At 46.4% G+C, this 24,981-nt stretch overlaps 1 protein-coding gene across 1 annotated transcript in view; it reads right to left on the bottom strand.

The window, feature by feature from the left end:
* The window catches only part of LOC134456454 (uncharacterized), a 54,334-nt gene that overhangs the window by 4,137 nt on the left and 25,216 nt on the right, over window positions 1–24,981 (bottom strand). Inside the window, exon 14 of the mRNA XM_063207815.1 lies at window positions 1,178–1,373. Within this exon, the coding sequence (XP_063063885.1) occupies window positions 1,178–1,373 (196 nt within the window). The remainder of the gene's footprint in view (window positions 1–1,177; window positions 1,374–24,981) is intronic.

Here is a 24,981-nt window from a genome sequence, read left to right on the forward strand (position 1 = left end):
TTACTACAATATGTGAAAATAAAGCGAATGTGGTTTTGTAGTGATGAGTTGAAAAGGCAAGCATCCCATTCACTCCCCCCATGGATTTGAACCATACTGGGCCATTGATTTGGTCACAGACATGTCGCAGTCCAAACAGGTCCCCTGTGAGCATCCAGAGCAGTCAAACTGAGCACGCCTACGCACACACACACACACACACACACACACACACACACACACACACACACACACACACACACACACACACACACACACACACACACACACACACACACACACACACACACACACACACACACACACACACACACACACACACACACAGGTTTTTTTTTGCCCTGATGGCTCCAGGTGAAAATGTCAGCCTTTCTGCCTGGAGATGATATTTTTACTTTGCCCACTAACTCCATTACGGCGCTGGCTGTTGTGAAGCTGAGGAACTGGCAGCGAGGTGACCCATCACTAAAGTGCTCTGACCCGTGCTCAGAGTAGTGCAAACATAATTCTCTCATACCAACAGTGGAGTAAGAAAAAAGCAACAAAAAATCATCTCTCGCTCTCTCTCAGTCTTTTGGGACATGTTTTCATGACAACAACAACAAAAAAAGAGAAATGTGTCTAGTTCTTCTCCGTCTATAATAGAGCGAGGCATTACGTATTAAGTAAGCTGCGAGTTGGCTGAGAGCATTGTGATTTCTGGATGGTGGGAGAGAAGAGGCTTTTAAAGAGGAGGCTGTTTGTTGTACCTGTGAAGAGAGAGAGAGAGAGAGAGAGAGAGAGAGAGAGAGAGAGAGAGAGAGAGAGAGAGAGAGAGAGGGAGAGAGAGAGAGAGAGCGGAGGCTGGTATGGAGGCTATGGTAGGCCTACACACTCTCATAAATAAAGGTACAGAACTCGGCGCTGTGGCAGTACCCTCAAGGGGAGTACCATTGCGTCGCTTGGGTGGTACCTCAAAAAACAGGTGACAGATGCACATTGGTCGACATTGCAAGAAACTGAACGCACCTCTTTTTTTTGGGGTACCAATCAAGCGACGCAATGTTACTCCCCTTGAGGGTACTGCCACAGCGACGAGTTCTGTACCTTTATTTCTGAGAGTGCAGTAGGCGGGCCGGCATCATGGAGGACATATGCCGCCTTGGCCTATAAATAATAAACAATGAGGAGGGTTCACGGCGAGGAGACGCGTGACAGGTGTTTCTGCTCAGGCACTTAAAGAATTTATGGATCGGCTCATTAGGCCTAGAGAAGGGGTTTGCTCCGGGTGACGTGTGTTTGTGTCTCTGTAGGTGGAGACCCTTCATCAGGAACTGGGGACCTGACTGGCCAGAGACCAAACCGACGCTGCTGCTCACGAGGACGTCAATAAGCTACACACACCACATAAAAAGAGAAAGAAAGAGGCATACAATGCATACACACACACACACACACACACACACACACACACACACACACACACACACACATACACACACACAAAAGCATGCATGCACGCACAGCACACACACACGCACATACACACATATGCACACACTTTAAAAAACGCATATATGGATGTGTACAATCTCTCCTCAACGTGTAGTTTAGTTTTGGATCGGCTCATTAGGCCAAGAGAAGTGGTTGCCTCTTGCCTGCCTGCCTGGTGCGCTGGCTGGGTGACGTGTGTTTGTGCCTCTGTAGGTGGAGACCCTTCAGCAGGAGTTGTATTGGGGACCTGACTGGCTGGCCAAAGAGGCCAAACCGACGCTGCTCGCAAGGACTTCAATAAGCTACACACACCATATAAAAAGTGAAAGAAAGAGGCATACAATACATACACACACACACACACACACACACACACACACACACTCACACACACAAGCACGCATGCACGCACACACGCACGCATGTACACACAGATGCACACATTTTAAAAATCACATATATGGATGTGTACAATCTCTCCTGAACGTGTAGTGGAGTTTTGGATGGGCTCATTAGGCCAAGAGAAGGGGCTGCCTCTTGCCTGCCTGCCTGGTGCGCTGGCTGGGTGACGTGTGTTTGTGCCTCTGTAGGTGGAGACCCTTCAGTTGGGGACCTGACTGACTGGCCAAAGAGGCTAAACTGACGCTCACAAGGACTTCAATAAGATAGCACAAGGACACACATAGCCTATACAGTATACACAAACACAAAAACATACAAACACATTCTACTGTATAGGCATGCACATAAATATGCACACCTGCACATTCAGACATACACTGCATGCTCCATTTACATGCACAAGCTTGCACACACACACACTCACGTCACACAGACACACACACACCTTATAAAAAGTGAAAGAAAGAGGCATACAATACATAAAAAGACCATGCATGCAATAGACACCCTCGTATGACCTCTCAAACACACACGCACACATGCACGGCAGTGACGTGCGCTGGGATTTATGGCTGGTGAGGCAACTTTTTCAATATCAGATTTTCAAATAAAACTTGCCAAATAGGCCTACCGACAAGTTCCATATGTCATAGCAGCTTTCTTAACATAAGGTAAGCTTAGGCCTATATTATTTTGACATAAGCTTACTGCATTTCCGCAGAGAAAATGCTATTAGATCTCTCTCTCTCACACACACACACACACACACACACACACACACACACACACACACACACACACACACACACACACACACACACACACACACACACACACACACACACACACACACACACACACACACACACAGGATTCAAACAGTGGTCTCACATAAACTACACAGCACCAATGTGGACAGCAGAGCAGAGCAGAGGAGAGGAGAGTAGTGGAGAGGAGAGGAGAGAAGAGGAGAGGAGAGGAGAGAAGGGGAGGGGAGAGGAGAGGAGGAGAGAAGAGGAGAGAGGAGATGAGAGAGGAGGAGAGGGGAGGAGAAGAGAGAGGAGAGGAGATGAGAGGAGAAAGGAGGAGGAGTGGAGAGGAGCTCAAGGAGAGGAGAGGAGAGGGAGAGGAGAAGAGAGAAGAGGAGAGGAGAGGAGAGGAGATGGGAAAAGAGAGGACAGGAGAGGAGATGGGAAAAGAGAGGAGAGGGGGAGAGGAGAGGAGAGGAGAGGAGAGGGAGAGGAGAAGAGAGAAGAGGAGAGGAGAGGAGAGGAGAGGAGAGGAGAGGAGAGGAGAGGAGGAGGGGAGGTGAGGGGAGAGTAGTGGAGAGTGTAAGCTCCTTCACAGCCCACTGCTCTCTCACACACACACACACACACACACAGGATTCAAACAGTGATCTCACATAAACTACACAGCAGCAGCAATGTGGACTGAGCATCACGGCGGATGCTCAAGACACACAGGATTCAAAACATGGTGTCATATAGACCGCTGAGCACCACGGCGAACAAACCGGTGTGATGGCTTTTGTGATACGAACTGGATTCTCGTGCAAATGTAGGCCTACATCTACTTGTACGAGGCTACGGCAAGCGATGTGGGACAAAGGTTTGGCAGGAAGCGAATGTCAACGTAAACAGATATTACACACGCTTCGATATGGTCACCAAATATTTTGGGACTGTCATTTCTGTTATGCCTACACCTTGGAATTAAATCAGAGTCTTGTAGTTACACGGGTATATTTGATTTACCTCAACGGTACCCTGTACTCAACTTTACAAACAGTTACCGGGCACATGAGAATCCGGTGCCCATCACAAAAGCTACCACAGAATCACGGCGGATTCTCTATCTCCCCACGGGTCTCACAAACACAGGCTTCACACACATAGGAAATTGGTCTTACCTGAACCCGTGCATCAGGTCCATGCGCCGCTCTTTTCCTCCACTTTGGCGTTGTGCATGCTAACGTTACTTTAGCCGGTGCTGTTCATCCCCAAGCCCCAAACGTCGCCCCAAACGTCCAAAGCAATTTGGCATTGAATATGAGCAGCGAGGATTTGTGTTTCGTGAGGCTCCTTAGTCCTTAGTAAATTGTTAAGTCGTAAATTGTTAAATCCCATGCGGTCTTCCACACATTCTCGCCGGTTGCAAACAAGACACAGGGGAAACAAATATTTTCTGCAGTGTTGTACCACTCACTTTGAAATGATCGGGAAGTTATTCTGACCGGTCACCTGAGTAGCAAACCCTTCAGCTCTGTCGGTCCTCCATTCTTTATCACATAGGCTATTTTCCCCTTGGAAATCCAACTTTGAGAATGCTCTTAGTTTCGTTATGAAATCCACTTGTAGCAGTCAAAGTGAACAAGCTAGCCAACAACACCGACTGACTGTACTGAGAAGGAGTCTGCGGCCAGGCTACTCCTCGCCTCACCATTGTATCTTTCAGTGGGCGTTATGCCAAAGCGTCCAGAGTAAAGAAATGATAATCACACGTAGAAAATATTTTAAAAATATCAGGAAATGAGGGCACACCATACATACTTCTATTAAGTGTATAAAAACGTTTAATACAATATTACCAGGTTGCATTCACAGAACGAGCAACATGGCGCATGCGCGCAAACTTGTTAACGAGGGATTGCGCAATCCGGGGTGAGGCCAGTTCAGAGTTGGCCCAAATTCAGCGTATTCGGAGCAATTTGACATGAAATGGGCAAATATTACGATTTTGGCCACGGAAATGATTGAAAATGAGTGAAACTGTTTAAATACTGCTCAAATGGTAGTTATGGTGCAGATGCTCGAAAACAATAGCTGTTATTGTTACTATTATTCACATTAACTGCATCTCATCATTCTCATCTGGAGCTGGTGAGGCCGTGCCTCCCCTGCCGTATTGGAGTGCACGTGCCTGATGCACGCACACATGCATGCACACATGCACGCACGCGCACACACACACACACACACACACACACACACACACACACACACACACACACACGCACACACGCACACACGCACACACGCACACACACACATTTTAAAAAACACACATATATGGATGTGTACAACAATCTCTCCTCAACGTGTAGTGGAGTGGCGGGAGAGCTGTTGGGAGTTTTAGGCTCCTGCATATTTCATTGGCTGCTGGCTCAGCACACCCAGCACCCTTTCCCATCCCCAGGAGCAATACAACCCAGTAGTGGAGTAATGACCTCAACACACCATACCGTACCACACACAGCACACACAGGCTCAGGCAATACAACCCAGTAGCAGAGTAATGACCTCAACACACCATACCGTACCACACACAACACAGACAGACGCAGGCAAAAAGGTTGTGGGACATGGCTGGATTGGTCAAAGGGCATACAGGGCATTTGCCTGGTGGACTGTTGATGCTTTTTTTTGGCCTGGTCCTCCCCTCAATGTAGTGGTATCAGGTCTAATTCTGCTACAGCAGACTTCTCTGAGTCCGATTTATATTTTCATTCTTCACTTTTTTGGTCAAAATAGCTTGTAGTAGATCACCAAAATTGTCGTCACAGGCTTCATTGTCTCTCTGGACTGCTCTGTGCTGAAAATACCCGGTATGATTTTCTGCCCCAGTCCACTCCTGTTGGGAAGGTGGGGGTCGCAACCCTGACACCGTCACCCCCCCCCACCCCCATTTTCTTAACCCCACAATCCATCATGACTATGTGGCCTTTAGGCGACAACAGAGAGCTTCCTCTTAATGAAGGTTAGACCTTCTCATTATAGAGATAGTAGTGCCTGCAAAAAGAAATGATTAAACTCACTATAGGACAGTGTGTGTTGTAGTGTGGCATGGCATTAAATGCAAAAGATGCTGTGCAGGAAGAGGAGGGGGTTTGTGAATATATTGTATAAATACACAAACGTCACATGCGATAAAGGGTGAAATGGCTAAGCTGCTTATGTTATGCACACTTGCGCTTTATGTATTGGCTCATATCTGTGGTGCCTGGCTGCAATGCACACGTTTGGCTTTTTTAAATAGCAGAACAAAGTATGTGTGAAGTCCGCAGTGCAAATGTGTTTCCTGTGTGGCGCAGAGAGAGTTTCACCTGACACTGTGAGCAGGGAAGCCGACAAGGGGGGACAAAGGGGAAAGTTGTCCCGGGCCTATGGACAGAAGGGACCCAGAATTGGGTTCTCATTGCATTGAATGTATTGGGTGGAGGCCCCTTTCAGATTACTTTGTCCTGGGCCCAGCCAAAGCTGTCAGCGGCCCTGACACTGTGAGTGCACTGCTCCCTGCACTGTCTTGACACGGGTAATTTCACCTCACGCTGGATTTTAATTTGCCTCACCAGAATGCAAATGACTTTGATTATTCTCAGTTCAAAGCCTTCCTTTCAGAAGGCCATTATTTCCATGTAAACGACATTAGATGCGAGCAAGACCAGCGCACCCAATGTCAAGTAATTGAAAGCAGAGGGCTATGCCAAGGCAAGAGCAAAGCGGGCACAGTGAAACCAAAGGAAAGCATGAAAGCGAGGGGAAACCATAACAGGATTACAAGCCAGAGACATTTTCACACCCTGCACACTGCCAAAAAGCAAGTGAACGTGCGAGTACAATGTGTGTGTGTGTGTGTGTGTGTGTGTGTGTGTGTGTGTGTGTGTGTGTGTGTGTGTGTGTGTGTGTGTGTGTGTGTGTGTGTGTGTGTGTGTGTGTGTGTGTGTGTGTGTGTGTGTGTGTGTGTGCGTGTGCATGTGCGTGTGCGTGTGTGTGTCTGTGTGTCTCTGTGTGTGTCTGTGTCTGTGTCTGTGCATGCTTGTTCCATTTGAGCACACACTAACTCAGTGTGTGTGTGTGTGTGTGTGTGTGTGTGTGTGTGTGTGTGTGTGTGTGTGTGTGTGTGTCTGTGTCTGTGTCTGTGTCTGTGTCTGTGTCTGTGTCTGTGTCTGTGCATGCTTGCTCCATTTGGGCGCACACTAACTCAGGCATGTTGAAGTTTTGAATAGAAACCACATCCCTATTACCCAACCGAACAGAGTGTGATAAGCACTCATGGAGGTATCTGATGGATTATAGAAGTGTTGTAAATGTTTCATGTGTGGCCAACTCTCCAACTCTCCAAACAAGAAGGCTGGCAAGAGGTGTATTCCCATATAGAGAAACGGTGCGAAAACAATGAAAATGAAAGGCCAGCTATCCAACCTGATCTCCTCATCCTTCTCCCAGACACGGATTTTGAATTTAAAAATCAGTGTACGAGGACACGGATCCCAAAGAGATCAGGTTGAGCTTCATAGAGCATGAAAGAGAGCTTCATATTTCACCTTAAGTTAGTATCTGCGTATGTCCATTTGCATCAATATGTAAAAACCATCAGCAGAAGTCGTTCCCATGAACGTCTCTCTTGATAGCTACAATGAAGGGCTTAAGACGTGAGCTCTTCATATCTTAGTCACGCAACGCAGAGGACGGGAGATGCTTGCAATTAAGCAGTTTTCTCCAAAGACACCAGGGAGGCAAGCAATATGGGGGCACTTGTGTGTGTGTGTGTGTGTGCATGCGTGCGTGCGTTTGTGTGTGTGTGTCTGGTCCGACAGTAGGCTTCCCTTCAGCCTCTCGTATGTGTGTTTTTCTTAAGTGTTGCACTCTTGCAGAGCCCTCCTGGTGAAAAATGCATGAGGGTATCATTAAACACTGACTGCACATTTACATGAGGGGCTGAGGTGGGCTGCTGCCTGGTGCCTCGGCACATCACAGCATTTGATCGTAATAAAGTCAGTTCTGAAGTCATCTGACACAACGGCGGAGGTAGCGGAGGTATTTTAATTGCAGAGTTGTGTGAGAAGTAAGGGTCGGTATGTTGCAGAGGCAGGGAAAAATAAAGTTGAGGGGGAGAGGCAAAAAAAAGTATCACACGCAACACCAAAGGCAAAGATGAAAGACTCCCGGTGTTTTTCTGAAAGTGGTAAATCAATGACTTCCGAGCTCTGCGTGAAATGAAATGCGTGCGCTCTGTTTTTTATATATTTATTATTTTATATATTTATTTATTTGTCTGAATGAAATACCATGTAGTCTTTGATGGATTTGCTTGATTGTTATTGACCTGCAGGAACTTAAGGATTTTTTTTTTCATTGGCGGGTTCATCGTGCATTTTTTGGTGTGTGTGTGCGTGCGCACGTGCGTGCGTGTGTGATTGCGTGCGTGTGTGCGTGCGTGCGTGTGCGTGCATGCGCTCGTGTGTTTGTGTGTGTGTGTGTGTGTGTTGTCCATGAATATTCTAAGCCACCCAGGTAATAGAAGTCAAAAGAGTTAAGTTCGGATCAAACAGACTTCTTGTACAAGCTTGAAAGCATTTTCACCCTTTTTTTCCCCAAAAAAATATTTCCACAGTTATGGCCTGATGATGGGCAATCAAGAAACTTTGAGCAGCGGAGGGGAGCTCATCTTCCTGCTACATCAGTGTTTCTCAAACTTTTTCAGACCGAGGACCACTTTGTCCCCTCAAATATCTTCAAGGACCACCTGTCAAATGAATTGACAGTTGACATGTGCTAATTTGACACTGATAATTTGGATACAGACCACTTACTTTTTTCACATTACAAGCCTGACTTATTGTGGTGAACATAAGACTTCAGTTTAGCTTTTTAATAATGTTACAAATAGAGCATACAGCTAGCTTTTCTTGGAAAAGTAGAAATCCACTCACGGACCACCTGAGCTCTGTCGCGGACCACAAGTGGTCCCCGGACCACACTTTGAGAATTACTGTGCTACATGCATTACCATTTTGCCTGGAGATCTCTTCTCACCACAGGAAGTGTCTCACTGTCATTGGAGCAGTTTTCATTTTCCGGATCCTTTGATGAATCGAATCACACTTCTAATTCACACTTTGATGTATGTTAGTGGTAACCTGGGCCTGTGTTATGTAGCCTTTCCTGTGAGATCCTGTGAGAGATTCAGTCTGGAGAAACATTTTCAGTAGAAAAAACTCATATTACACAATTAAGTTTCAAGGGTTCCTCATTGTGTTTTTAGATGCGTCCTAGCATCTCTATAAGAAGGTATGCCTGTCCGTCGGTCTGTTGGTCGGTCGGTCGGTCCGTCGGTCCGTCCGTCCGTCCGTCCGTCTGATACGCATTCTCTAAATTGTCATTCTCTCCTGTAGAGGGAATGACAGGCGGCCGTGCATAGACGGAGGCATCTTTGTCCGCATGTCGGACTTGTCCGTTTTGAAACACTTATGTAAAGAGTCAGACAATAGGAACTTCAGAGTGGAGCACCCACCAATCAGCAAGGAGGAAATGAGGGTGAATATAATGTACGAAGTATTTCCAGGAAGTGTCAGTGTCACTAATCAGTTGGATTTAGCCAGACATATTCTGACCACCAGAACGTCCCCTCTTAACATGAAGCTATGCAGAACCCAGGAACAGCCAGTGACATGGACAGTTTTTGAGTAAAAAAATTGGCCTTGGATGACTTTTACCCAGACAGAGATTGAGCCAAGGTAAGTAAACATGAACTCGGGATTTGGTACGACGTGCGCGTTTCATTATAATTCTGTCTGAGCTCCTTTTACATAATTAAGAGACAAAACCCAGAAATATACTCACCCAAAGCCAGCAGGTGGTGAGGGCTATTTCCTCCTTTCCTCTCTCTCTCTCTCTCTCTCTCTCTCTCTCTCTCTCTCTCTCTCTCTCTCTCTCTCTCTCTCTCTCTCTCTCTCTCTCTCTCTCTCTCTCTCTCTATCTCTCTCTCTCTCACACACACTCTTTCTCTCTCTGCCTCTCTCTTTCTCTCTCTCTCTCTCTCTCTCTCTCCTGTGAAGTCCCAGTTTGTGCTGATTCACCGCTTGAAGGTCACTTAAATAAAGTGCTCAGGAGTCAGGAGGCCGTCGCCCGGGGAACAGCAGCCCTTTGATCTCTCTCGCCTTAACAAGACTGATCCTGACACAAGTCCCTGGACTTCTTCTCTTCTCTCATTGCTGTCCTCTCTCATAATTACGTCTTCAACACGCTCAAATATGCACATGTGCCTAACTATATACAGATAATGTACAGTATGTCTATGTTTTGTAGAAATTGGTGTGCAACTCCTAGGATTTCAGCTCTCACTACTATCCTCTCTCATGGTTATGTCATCAACATGCTCATATGTACAGTACATCTGACGTACAGTATACTGTATAGACTCGATTATGTTTTGACCAAATTTGTATGTCATATGTTTGCAGGTGAAAATCTATAGCATGCACATATATATATATATTTTTTGGGGGGGGGGTGATCGTGAGGGTTGGGGAGCATGTGGAAATTAGATTTTTCAAAAAGGGCCTTTTTTGTCTATTTTGTAGTAGGGCAAAGGGGCAGGTGCTTTAGCACCACCATGTGCATATCTGTGCACGCCAATGCCAATGAAATATAATCTAACGTATTTACACGTGCTGATATCATATGGAGAAACAGCACAGAGAAAATAGCTAAAGCTCTGGCTAATGCTTTGGATAGAGCAATGCAGTTGCACTTACAGTAAAGCGAGAGAGAGAGAGAGAGAGAGAGAGAGAGAGAGAGAGAGAGAGAGAGAGAGAGAGAGGGGATGGGCGTTAGAGATAGAGAGAGAGAGGATGGGTGTTACAGATGTAGAGAGAGAGAGGGAGGGAGTAAGAGAGAGGGAGAGAGAGAGATGGAGATGGAGAGAGAGAGAGAGGGAGAGAGAGAGAGAGAGAGAGAGAGAGAGAGAGAGAGAGAGAGAGAGAGAGAGAAAGAGGGTGTTTGAGAATGTGTTTATGCTGTACATTCAGATTCTCCTCGTGACAGTCATTTTAAGAGGCTCTCTATTCCTGAACGGCTTGTATTGCCCTTTCTAAGACTCAATAGTGCAAACACAGCTGATGTATATCAGGGTGCTCGCTACAATGTGCTGCAACTTCAAGAGAATGTAATCCAGCGGGGTTTGATATTTATTTCTTCTCCCCATCACCCCTAAAAGACTGTAAATTTCACAGTGTCAGTGCCAAGCGACTGATAATGGTTTCGCACACCCGAAACCAAGGGTCGTCAAAAGGAAGCTCTTTTCTTTATGCGGCAGACTTTGCCAGTGCGACATTAAAGCGAGGGCTTAATATAGTGTAACAATATAGCTCATAAATGTTTCATGGCACTATAACTGTCCCTGTGCCAGCACTCTGTGGCCGAGGGGCCCAGATTGTTATCTAAAATACTCGGAGCATCCCGGCGAGCAAAGTGGGGGACCTTTCAGAAACACTAGACTTTTTTCCCCTCCGTTTTTTGTCCTCTCAGTGTGCAGATTAGTCACTTATTTGAATTCTAGTGTGTTCATGCGCATGTGTGTGTGTGTGTGTGCGTGTGCGTGCGTGTGAGTTTGAGCGTGTGCATGCACAGGCGTGTCCGTGTGTGCGTGCGTGCATATGCAGAGTGTGTGTGTGTGTGTCCGTGCATTCTTGCGTGCACGCGTGTGTACATGCATGCGTGCATGCGTGCGTGCGTATGTGTGTGTGCGTCTGTGTACGTGTGTCTGTGTTTGTGCGTCTGTGTAGGTGTGTCTGTGTGTGTGTGCGTCCTTGTCCCCACTTGTACCTTTTTGACATGACTCCCTTTTATAAAAGCCTGTGGAAATAAAAGGCAGCAACTTCTGAGAAGTGGAGCGCTCCGCTAAAAGCCGGCATCACAACAGGACTGCGATCTGTTCAAGGCTGGTTCGCAGGATTCAGTGTTGATTATAAAAAATACACACACACAACACACACACACACACACACACACACACACACACACACACACACACACACACACACACACACACACACACACACACACACACACACACACACACACACACTAGAGACACAGAAGGGATCTAGCCACCAAATTGGTCCATGTCTGCCGGCCGCGGCCCTCTCTCTGACTGTCGCGGGGTCTCTGAGCCGTGCGATGTTTAGCAGGAGCCCCGACAGATGTGTGTGAGTCGAGACCGCTCAAAGACGCAATGTGATGTAAGGCCTCTGGGCTCCCTCGTGGATGTCTGCGTTAGAGAGCGGTGGCTCGTGTAAGACATGGAAAAAGAACAGAGGAACATTCGCAAAAGGCTCCCCCTTGCGCTGCACGGTCCCAGTCCCATGCCGCCGCTACTAAGATGTCCAGGGGAGCTGCCTAGCCTGCCAAGACTGTGAGTGTTACGATGCTCGGCCTATATTCCTAGAAGCCCTCCCTCCCTCCCTTCGCCGCTGACAGGTTCCGCTGGGCCCGGGACAAAGTCAGTTTAAGGGCCCCCCTTACCCAATACATATAATAAATGTGGACCCAATTGTGGGCTCCTTGTCTCCCTGGGCCTGGGACAACATACCCCTTTGTGAGCCTCCCCCCTTGTCGACAGGCTTGGGCTCGGCCTATATTCCTAGAAGTCCTCCCTTCCTTCGCCTTTTCTGCCCCTCCACCAACATCTGTAGACAGCCATGATTATTTTAACACTGCCAACTGCGCTCGCCGAGTGTGACTGGTGCACCCCAAGGAGTTTGCCCACTTTGTCCTCTGTGTGTGTGTGTGTGTGTGTGTGTGTGTGTGTGTGTGTGTGTGTGTGTGTGTGTGTGTGTGTGTGTGTGTGTGTGTGTGTGTGTGTGTGTGTGTCTTCTTGTGTGTGTATGTCTTCATGTGTGTGTGTGTGTGTGTGTGTCTTCTTGTGTGTGTATGTCTTCATGTGTGTGTGTATGCGTGCGTGCGTGCGTGTGTGTGTGCTGTCCTCAGCTGCATGGGGGCGTCAGCTGTCAGTGGTGTGTTTGTATTGATCGCCTCTTAGCGCTAGTCACAAAAGGACAGTGGAGCGTCCAGGTCTGACACCACAGTGCCTCCCCCCCCCCCACCCCCGCATGCTGCACACCATAAGCCTGAGAGGCGGAGACAGACAGACAGACAGACAGACAGACAGACAGACAGACAGACAGACAGACAGACAGGCGCAACGGTGGGTAAGCTGCAACCAGCCGTTTCCTTGTATCTATTTTGCATGACCAAACGCATGCTCTCGCTAATGGCCATTTCCGCCCCACGTCTAAGAATAGCAATACCAATTAGTCTCACATACTGTATTCAAGAGGGGAAAAAGAAAGAAAGAATACAATTCATGCACGCATGGCACCGGCTGACTTTAGGATTATTTGAACAAGCTCCAGTTGTATTTGCTGCATTGTAGTTTAGGTGAGTCTTATTTCTCTCAGTTCATCTTTTTCCTGTTTTATCAAACTCACACACAGCATTACTCAATGCAGATTGCCCATCGTAAAGTGGATGTATCTTCTGTGTCTCTTGTGTATTCGCTCTCTCTGCTCTCTCTCTCTCTCTCTCTCTCTCTCTCTCTCTCTCTCTCCCTCTCTCGTCAGCACTCATGAATATGTCATGATTCCTAGATGGAGGAAGTGTGTAGGAAGACGACTCCGCTTCTGTCCTTGATGACGTAAATGTGGGTTACAACACACACAGCGCTGGACTGCTGCATGTCTGAGAGTTTGAGTGCTTTAGTAACATCTAGACCAAAGGTGTTTTTTTTTAAATCTGGATATTGTTTTGAATGCGCTACATAATGTATTCATTCAGGCAAAACATTGAAATGATTTAGTCTTTAGAATGGGATAATGTGTTTCTGCATCTAGCCGTCGTAAAATACTACAACTGTTTCTTTCCAACTGAGATGGTGCTACGCATACTAGCTTTGTGCAGATACAGTGTGCAATATACAGTAAATAATCGCCTTCTTTATGTCAGTAAATGGTATGAATGCCAATGCGACAATACAAATGGCAATTTCTTCATAAAATGTAACTTATTTAGTCAGAACGTGCCAGTTGTGACCGACTTTGGCTGTTGAGCGTTACAATAACATTAACCACAGACTTATGAAATATTCACTGTGGCATATAGACTGAAAGAAAAACAAAAGACCTCAGTATGGGTGTGAAGGATGATTTCGGATTCAGGACAAGACCAATTCTCAGCTTGAGTGCTATCAGGCGAGAGTGAAATAGGATTGCATACGGTGCTGCATGTCACAGAGAGGGGAATAGGGACGGAGAGAGGGAGAGAGGAAGAGAGAGAGAGAGAGAGAGAGAGAGGAAGAGAAATGAGAATATAAAATATTCTGTTAAGCTTTCAGAGCACTTTGGCCATGCCATACTCTTTCATTTCTCTATAGGTGTCCGCGGTCTATGCAAGGTCTCCTCTAAAAGCTGTCTGTGACAAGGCTACATGTCTGTGGCATTTTATTCAAGGCAGTTAGTGCAAGATGGATGCCATTGCAGTCATGCCAACGCTGCTGGTGATAGAGCTGGTGATATAACTTGTACAGAGCGTTACAATAACACATCTACTGAAGACACGAGGCATGTATATTAATGAAAGTGTTGAAATTGTTAGTAAATGGCCTATGTATGTATGTAAAAGTATATATGTATGTATGTATGTATGTATGTATGTATGTATGTATGTATGTATGTATGTATGTATGTATGTATGTATGTATGTATGTATGTATGTATGTATGTACAGTATGTATGTATGTATGTATGTATGTATGTATGTATGTATGTATGTATGTATGTATGTATGTATGTATGTATGTATGTATGTATGTATGTATGTATGTATGTATGTATGTATGTATGTATGTATGTATTTATGTATGTATGTATGTATGTATGTATGTATGTATGTATGTATGTATGTATGTATGTATGTATGTATGTATGTATGTTACTGTAAAAGACTCTTCCATAGATAGAGGAGAATTAGCTCAATTTAGCACAAGCTAAAAAGCAAAACTGAAAACTTACAATGGCCTTTACTTGGTTTCCTGATGCCTTGATGTTGCCTTGATAATATGCAAAATGTGTGGGTTTTTTTTAGATTGCAGTGAATAAAGTGTGGCAAATGAACATCCATTAATGATACTGTATATTCCCATGGTACATAAGTGCTAATGCCTGTTAATTAAGCCTGTGAATACCTATCCTGCAGCAAAGTACAATCAGCCTCCACAAAACATATTATAAAACACCTGTGCAGTGTTTCTAAGGCTTGCACAACAATCACTGTGCACAAACTTGACTGAGGGAAAGTTGTGATGCAGTTAAGGATCGTACTAAAAACTACCATATCATTTTGTAATTTCCATCATCGCTGTATTGTGTTTCGACATTTCTACAAGGAGAGCATTTATTTTTCGGTAACTTCCAAAGCTTCAACGGAGATCGCAATCATGGTTCACCAAAGCAAGCACTAAAAAACCATGCCGTAATCAGGTAATCACTTCCCTGTGAAATCATTGTCTGCATTGTGCAGAATCACTGTTGCATTGTTCGTCCCCCAATAGCAATTTCCTCCGCAAAGAGTCCACCAATCTATTATTCTGACGGCTTGTACCTAATGCTCCAGTTCTTTATAGCAACACATTGGCTAGGGTCTATACGCAGACCCACACCTTTCAGATAAACATCCTCCCTGCTCTCTGTCTCCATTGCCAGGTGCCTTCCCAGCACTTTAAAGAGATATGGCGATACCAAAGGAATCACTGTTATGTTTTCTGCCCCCCTGAGCTTGTAGCTCAGATTGAAGATTTGCCATTTGAAGCGGCCTATCATCCTGCCTGCCTGCCTGCCAGGGACCTGGTTATCTACTCCTCACCAACATAGCGCCGCAAAGGAGGAGGAGGAGGAGGAGGTGGGGGAGGTGGTAGAGGGGCAGGGAGAGCGATAGAGAGAGAGAGAGAGAGAGAGAGAGAGAGAGAGAGAGAGAGAGAGAGAGAGAGAGAGAGAGAGAGAGAGAGGGGGAGGGAGAGAGAGAGAGAGACAGAGACAGAGAGACAGAGACAGAGACAGAGAGACAGAGAGGGAGTGAGCTGGTGGAGGGAGGTGGAGGTGATAGAGAGAGGAGGAGAAGAGAGAGAGATGGAAGAGGACGTCGCATTGGAGAAGGAGGAGAAGGGAGGAGTGGAAGGCGGAGAGGAGAGGAGGTTGTGTTGGATGGAGAAGGAGGGGAAGGAAGTTGTGGAAGAGGGAGAGGGGAGATGTGGGGAGGGAGGAGAAGGGAGGTGAGGGAGAGGGAGAGGGAGAGGGGAGAAGTGGGGAGGTAAGATAAGGGAGGTGTGGGAGAGGGAGAGGGAGAGGGGAGAAGTGGGGAGGGAGGAGGAGGAGAAGGGAGGTGAGGGAGAGGGAGAGGGAGAGGGGAGAAGTGGGGAGGGAGGAGGAGGAGAAGGGAGGTGAGGGAGAGGGAGAGGGAGAGGGGAGAAGTGGGGAGGGAGGAGAAGGGAGGTGTGGAAGAGGCAGAAGAGGGGAGAAGTGGAGAAGGAGGGTATCTATCTGCAGTCTGTGCTGCAGGCAGGAGAGGCCTGAGGTGTAAATGAGTGGCCCAAGCAGCTGACGACAGCAAGAAGAGAAGAGAAGAGGAGTCTCTGCATCGCCAAGATACAGCACGGCAGACGGCAGAGCAGAGCTGCAAGGAATTAAAAAAGAGCCCCTGTCAAGCACCCAGAGGCTATAGAGCTGGGGGGTAAGGGAAGGAGGGTACGTACGGATGCCTTTTGAAACTAGTGCATGCACCCAGGGGAGCCGTCAGAGAGGGACAAAGGGGGCAGTTGTCCCGGGCCTAAGGAGAGAGGGGCCCCAGAATTGGTTCCTCATCATTACATTGCATCTATTGGGCAGGGGGGGTGGGGGGCCCTTTCAGATGATTTTGTCCCATGCCCGGCCAAAGCTGTCAGTGGCCCTGCATGCTCCTATGTGCCAGAGGAGTGCCAACGCTGGGCCATATCTGTGCCACCAGTCACAAGGTATAGTAGGTGCGGTATGATGATGAGTGTGGGAGGCCGTGTAGAAAGCCTTTAAAGCACAAGCACAAGCCTAAGGGATTGTACCCACAGCACCTCCCAGGTTTTTTTGCACGGGGGGAGCAAACTTCACTTCATCACTAAGCTTCTGAGATCAACAGCCTGGCTCTGAGGCTGTGCAGGGGATATGCAGGGGGGAGATCATAGACATGGAGGCGTGAGGTGTGTCTGCTCAGGAAAAAATGTGACTGTTATATATGATCGATTGCGATTGCGATTGCGACCTGACTGGTTGATACTCCTTTACTATACTACAACCTGTGTGTGTGTGTGAGTGTGAGTGTGAGTGTGAGTGTGTGTGTGTGTGTGTGTGTGTGTGTGTGTGTGTGTGTGTGTGTGTGTGTGTGTGTGTGTGTGTGTGTGTGTGTGTGTGTGTGTGTGTGTGTGTGTGTGTGTGTGTGTGTGTGTGTGTGTGTGTGTGTGTGTGTGTGTGTGTGTGTGTGCGTGTGCGTGTCTGCGTGCGTGCGTGGGTGGGTGCGTGCGTGCGTGCGTGTGTACTTGCTTGCCTGCGTGCGTGTGTGTATGTTTACAGCTCCCATATCCCCACTTTCTAACACACCCACTGGTCCACTAGTGTGGTGGTTGCCATAGTGAGCACTGCATCCCATAATCACCCTGAGGGACAAATGACTGTACATTAGGTCCTAATGATTAGGACAAAGCACCACGCTACAGACACCTCCTCATGTTCTGCTGTGGCTCTGAGACAAATAACTGTACTCTGTGCAACACTTACCTCTCCACGTCCTCCTGTGGCCTAATGGGTAGGGAGTTAATCTTGCGAACAGAAGGCTGTATGTTCAGATACAGTACCATACCAGCAGGATGAATGGGGTTGCCCTCCAGTTGCCTCATGCATGGGCCATGGCTGAAGTGCCATTGTGCAAGGTGCTCAACCCCATATCGTGCCAGGAACAGCAACCAATACGCTGCTTTGAATAAAAGTGCCAGGCAACTGTAATGTACACCAGTCTCTGATCTCAGAAGTCTGAATTTTGGGAACGTATGACTAATACTTCAAAAGATTTTTCCCACTTTGGTGTGATTTTATTTTTGGTTTTCTCCCTTACAACGGTTTGCATTTGTTCTTAAAATGAAGTACACTGTACATATTCAGTGCAATAGCACTTGCCTATACACAACCTCGGGACGACTTTATTTTCCACTGTCAAAATTAATTATCACACCTTTTCTGAGTGGAGAGGTGTTGGAGCGTTGGAGATATGAACTATGCGAGTAACTAGGCTTTGTTCAAATATCTAAATATTTTATTAAATAAGGCCGGGTGCATATTATTAGCTGGTGAAATGTCATTAATTCACACTATCTCAATTTATTTCAAAGTTATAATTATCTGGAGATTATAAATTGCTTTAGCCCTGAAACCAATTTCTTTCTGAAATGTGCGAAAATCTAGGTGCCATAGCCAGTGGACAAATTATCATTATTTAATTATCAATTATCTATTGCATACAGATTACACCAAGAAAAGGACCACCTTCACACCTTCCATGGATACATCAGGTGAATTTTTAGACTTCTTTTAGAGTGTCTTATGAGGCTGGCTTGAGCTGATAATGATCTCATCTGAATCAATATTTTACTGCAGACATTTCCTGTGTGAGTCACACAGAATTATTCCATTCGTAAAGTATTCAGAGAGCGCCGATTCATTTAATTCTGAGTAGTAATAAGGAAAGCTCTAATATCTTAATTGATATCAAAACACTGTCACAGGGTTAATATAATTGGTTTCTTCAAATGAGAGTCAGAATATTTAGAATTGTAAAACAGTTTGGGCTGGTCGATTGATGCATTTCTCTCAGTCATGCTAAGTTGTATATACTGGTGTCATTTTCACAAATTCTTTGATAAATCTTTTCATAAATCCACAAAGAGACGTCTGAGGTCAATACATGACCGGAACATTGTCGTTCATGAAAAGATGTGTGGATATTGACTTGATTGGTCTTTACATACATGCAGAGGCACATCTTGTCACCAGGCAAGGCAGGCAGCCGCTTGTGGCCCCCAAGCCCCTCGATGGTGAATAACAGCTCACGCTTTACTACAATAGTGGCAATTTTGTTTCAAATGTTCATTTCTTTGAATTTTCACTTGGGGCCCTGACCCTACACAGTAAATTCTGCGGTGTTCATTTAACACTTAGAGAGTTGATTTGACATCATTTGGACTTAAATGAACTCGTTAAGTGTTGAATTAACACCGCAACATTTACTGTGTAGAAATCTCCTCTGCATGCATGTTGTTTCCATGTGTGTAGCCTCTGTGCTGGTTGTACACAGAACCAACAGCTCTACCAGCACCAAACAGACATTAACTGAAACATTGTTATGAAGTAAAGGCAAAAATACAATATTTGATAATTAGTCACAAATAAGGCATGCAAGCTATTTACTGAGGAGCAGTTTGAAGTATCTAAACCGCATGGTACCAAACTTTGCCAAAAGGTATTCTTGTAGGAAGTAGATGCGTGATTTACAGCAGTACAAAGGAGAAAGGTATGAAAAAGAGAGAAATAAATAAAAGAAAGAAAGAAAGAAAGAAAGGAAGAAAGAAAGAAAGAAAGAAAGAAAGAAAGAAAGAAAGAAAGAAAGAAAGAAAGAAAGAAAGAAAAAAAGACAGAGACAGAAAGCAAGAAAAAGATTGAGTGAGATAAATAGAATATAGGGAACGACAAAATGAGAGTGAAAGAGAACAAAGAAGGGGGGTAGAGGGAGGGAAGAAGGAGGGAGAGAGGTGGGAAGACAGAGAGAGGGAGCAAGGTGGTGGGGGGAGGGGGTGGGCAGTGACATGAGGGTGTAGGGCGAGAAGAGTTCAATATCACAGAACCCCCCAATTTTATTCATGAAATATTCATCCCCAGTAAAGAAACGTACAAAAGTTCTTGGCGATATATAATCTCAAGGGAAATGGTAATACACTACTACCTCGAACGCCCCCTGTGCCAAGCGGCAGTACAGTGTGCGTGTGCGGGAGAGGAGATTAGGCCCCTCACTTTGAAACTCAAACGGGAACAGTGTTATGATTACCACAGTACCTGAGTCTCTCTCTGTCTCTCTCTCTGTCTCTCTCTCTCTCTCTCTGTCTCTCTCTCTCTCTCTCTCTCTCTCTCTCTCCCTGTCTCTCTCCCTCTTTTCTTTTCACAATAACACCGCTCTCATACCTGCTCTGATCTTTTCTTCTCCAATGTCCATTTGAGCAGCCTTTCCTTAAAAAAAGGCCTGGGAATGAGATAATGGGGCTCCTGATATGCATGTCACACCTCCGATTTTACATTCACTGTGTGAAAACGAGTTGGCCATTTTTATTTTATTATTTCTTTATTTTTTCCCATTCTTTTTTTATCAAAGGGAAGGTCGCTGTCAAAGAGAGCGGCGGAAATGAAAATACAAGGCTGCCATTTGTATGGCGAAAATGGTATAGGCATAAAGTAGAATGGAAGATAAAAAAGAGAAGAGGGGAGCAACAAAGAAAAGAAAAGGAAAGAGAGTGCGTGAGCGAGCAGTGGCGGTTTTACCAATTTTGGGGCCCAGGGCAAGATATGGACCCTCATGAATCACTTATGCTGGTATTTAACATGGAGGAGGCGACTGTTGGGGCCCATACAGAGGCCAGGTTTTGGTGGGGCCCTAGGCAATTGCCTAGTCTACCTATTGGTAAAATCTGCTCTGTGAGTGAGTGAGTGAGTGAGTGGGTGCTGCTGTCCGTGGTGCTGAAAGCTTGCACATCTCATCCCTCCTATCCTGTGGATCATCTGGATGCTGCTAGTGTTTGTAACTATGAGAACATGCTCTTCCCCCAGGGCTTGTGGAGCACAGAATGCAGCATGTCATTAGCGAGCCTGTCAGTCAGGGAAGAACAGCTGCACGGAAGATAGAAACCCTTTGCCTAAAAAAAAAAACACGCATACGCATATACACACACTCACACATAGCCGATAAATTCACCCTGGGAGAGAGAAGCACACAGAGACTTACTCATGTGTGCAACAACACACACACACACACACACACACACACACACACACACACACACACACACACACACACACACACACACACACACACACACACACACACACACACACACACACACCCACACACACCCACACACACACACACACACACACACACACACACACACACACACACACACACACACACACACACACACACACACACACAATTACAGGCACACACATTCAACACATACATATACATTCAACACATGCAAATTGGAGAGAGAGAGAGAGAGAGAGAGAGAGAGAGAGAGAGAGAGAGAGAGAGAGAGAGAGAGAGAGAGAGAGAGAGAGAGAACTAACAAAGAGCAGCAACAGTAAAAGACTGAAGAGTGGGTGTTAGCGAGAACAAAAGGCACGTATGGCCTTACCCTGAAGGCACACATGACCTAACCCTTTAAACAACACAAGACGAGCATTCACTTCCCTCACTAATGTGCCGCCGCCTCTGCATGTGTGACCCATACTGTAACATGTAACATGTTTAATTCATACCCAGACAGCCAGGAGTACAGTACAGTACAGTATGTCAGCTGCGGCTCTGGCTAGGTTGGCTAATAGGTGACTTCCACTACATTGACCTTGCATGCTCCTCCTCAGATGCTTTCCAATGTACTGTGCAGTGCCTTCTGACAAAACACACAATGTACTCCCACCAGACTTGCAGACATGCAGGGTACTGTAGGGTCCCAACACAACAAGTCAGGCCATGATTAACAGCAGGATTAGGAGTGATGATGAGAGAGAGAGAGAGAGAGAGAGAGAGAGAGAGAGAGAGAGAGAGAGAGAGAGAGAGAGAGAGAGAGAGAGAGAGAGAGAGAGAGAGAGAGAGAGAGAGAGAGAGAGAGAGAGAGAGAGAGAGAGAGAGATCCATCCATCTGATAAGCTTTGCTTCTGAAAGAAACAAAAGAACGAAATAACGAAAGAAACATTTGAATCTTCAGATGTAACAGGAAGAAAAAATTGAGAATAGTAAAAGCACCGACAGAAAGTAGAAGGGTGACATTGCAGCACGGCAGGTAATTGGAAAGAGAGAGGTTCATACAGAGAGGGGAGAGAAAAAAACCTGAAAGGAAGAAATAGAGAAAAACACAATTTCTCAGAAAACAATAAAAAAACCCTCAAGTTATTTGGGCATTGGCATTGTTGTTGTCGGCTGCCTGCTGGTCACACGGGTCCCAGGCACGCGTCTCTCCTCCAGGCCCCCCTCCACTCCTCCATGTGGAGAGAGGAGATGGAAACCGCATGCTTCGCCATGATCTCTGCCAGTGTGTGGTGGCTACCAGGGACGGATCATGACTCCATGGGCCCCTGGGCCAGACAACAAGAAAGGGCCCCCTCCAGATGTTACAGACCCTATATTGTTGGGCATTCAGGTGTTTTTCCCCTGATAACATGTGAAAATAGAGTTGTTAAAAGTGTGATTTTACCCAACATGAGAATGGAAATTTAGAGGATTGGGCTTCAGGGCCGTCTGGACTCTTGGGCCCCTGGGCCTGGGCCCGGTAGGCCCTTGCAGTAATCCATCCTTGGTGGCTACGCTGCTGCTCCAGTGCACCAGGTGTGTGAGAGGATTACTGGGGTCACCAGCATCCGCGTGCCTGCTGCACCTGCTGCACCTGTGTCCTCTCCTCTCCAAGCCACTGGAACCATGTCTTTTAGCTCTGGGCTCCAAGGTCACCGGTGTTGCTGCAAGTCGGGTCAGCAGCGGGCCTGTGCATCTGTGTGTGTGTGTGTGTGTGTGTGTGTGTGTGTGTGTGTGCGTGTGTGTGTGTGTGTGTGTGTGTGTGTGTGTGTGTGTGTGTGTGTGTGTGTGTGTGTGTGTGTGTGTGTGTGTGTGTGTGTGTGTGTGTGTGTGTGTGTGTGTGTGTGTGTGTGTGTGTGTGTGCGTACATGCGTGTGTTTGTGTGTGTGAGAGAGAAAGAGACACAGAGAAAGAAAGGGAGATGGAGAGAGGGAGGGAGAGAGAGAGAGAGAGAGAGAGAGAGAGAGAGAGAGAGAGAGAGAGAGAGAGAGAGAGAGAGAGAAAGAGAAAGAGAATGGGAGAATGTGCATGTCTGTCAGTGTGTGTATTAGTGCGTTCCCTTCCCGTGTGTCTTCATGGGTATTACTTTCCCAGATAATGATCATGTAGACAAGGTGACCCCAGCCGGCACATAGTTAGAGCGATACTGATGGCCCTGCTGCACACTATGATCTTACTCCTGCTGTCTGGCTCATGATCTCTCACTGTGATGCTCTGATCGCGCCCATAAGAAATAAATTAAGTCTTAATGGGGGACGCGGTGGGGGACGACGCAGTAACTAAAGTGAGCTAACCCCTGTGAACCTCGAAAATACTTTGCGAAGTAAAAAGCTTGAGCTTGTGCAAAATGAAGAGGCCCACACAAACAAGTGCTGGGGTGCATTTCTCAAAAACAAAGTTGCTTACTACATTAGCTACTTTGTTGTTTTCAATGCATTTTCCCATTGGCAACTACCGAAGTTGCTAACAGGCTAACAACTTCTCTTTTGAGAAATGCACCCCTGGGTTGTGAGGTTGCATAAGATGATGGTGGAGAGGATCTTTAAGATGTGGTGAAGATGTTCACGTCATCACTGAGCAAACATTTTCATGAGGACAGAGATGCTTGCATTGCAGTCGGCAAAAAAAAAAAAGGCAGATTTTTCTGACTCATGGCTCTGTCATCTCGTTCAGCTGTCTGGAACACCCAGCCGTGCCGGGCCCATTCTGCTTCACATTTTAACATTCAGCTAATTTGCCATCAATTCAGTCAACTGATGTCTACCACCACCACCACCACCACCAATAATTTCAACCACTCTCCATCACTGCTGTAAACAAGCCGCTCTTGACTTCTAAGCTTTGCTGAGGTGTAGATAGACTGTTAGATAAGCATGCGCTCTCCAACATGATGATACAGTATATATTTGAGACTGGGTTTGGAATTTCAATTTTCACTGTGAGTTGATCTGTTGTTAGCAGACAAATAAAAAATGGATTTACACTATGGAAAGGGGTCTTACTGCAATCCTCAGAGCTGCTACAGTACAGTATATCTTCTGTGCCCTACTGTACTGGCTTACAATCGTTTCTTTTTCCACGTATGCATGCCTGCAACCTGAAGATCATTTTTTCAAGCGCCTAGCTTTGCACTTTCCTATTCTAAATTACACTTTTTATCTGAAGTTATATTTTATCCACCCCCTTTTTATATCTGTTCTCTTTGCATACATTTATGCAAGGCACGCTAAATTACCTTTGTATATGAAGTGTGCTGCATGTATAACAATGCTTTGCCTCCTTCTCCCCATACATCTCCTCTGCTCCCTGGCCTTACATTATTGCATCTCATCCAACCAGGGCCGCTGACAGTTTTCGCTGGGCCCAGGACAAAGTCATCTGAAAGGGCCCCCTACCCAATGCATACAGTGTAATGGGGACCCAATTCTGGGTCCCCTATCTCCAAGAGCCCAGGACAACATACCCCCTTGTCCCTCCCTGTCGGCGGGCCTGCATCCAACCCACTCCTGACAGCGAAACAATATCCATACCACTCACAAGACAGAACCAGATCATCTGCCCTCCAGATCCAAAGATGGCAACACAACCCTATCGCTGCTGCCGTGCCACCCCCACCACCCACCCACCCACTCACTCCCTCCAACCTCAGCATACCCCAACGGGGCCAGCAGCAGAACACAAATCTTTCACTGAGCTCCAGCATCACCAAAGTCATCCAACATGTCACTGACACCCGCGACTCCCACCGAGAAATCCCTCTCTCTCTCTTGCTGTTCATGCATCTGTCAAAGCGCAGCAGCCAAGTCCAGGCTGCTGGCTCAGGCATGGATGCTGTGTGACAGAGATTCACTGGCTGAAGACTGCTGCTGCTCCGCTCTCTTTTTTCACAGCCAGCCACTGCGCTCTGTCTTCCCCTAACCTGCGGCTCCACTACGTGCTCTCTCTCTACTATTCCATTTCTTATTAATGAAGGGCTACTGTGCATTAAGCTTAGCCTACTACTTGCTTGCTTGGTTGTCCACAGTAGGCAAATTATTTACTGGAGCACTGTGCTGGATTAAAGGACACATAAGTCAGATGGTACAGCTGCTGTAATGGTTTGACTAGGTCCCTTTGTCTTTTTGTATTATTCTGTTTC

This window comes from Engraulis encrasicolus, chromosome 10 (assembly GCF_034702125.1).
Source record: "Engraulis encrasicolus isolate BLACKSEA-1 chromosome 10, IST_EnEncr_1.0, whole genome shotgun sequence".
Classification (NCBI taxonomy): Eukaryota; Metazoa; Chordata; class Actinopteri; order Clupeiformes; family Engraulidae; genus Engraulis; species Engraulis encrasicolus.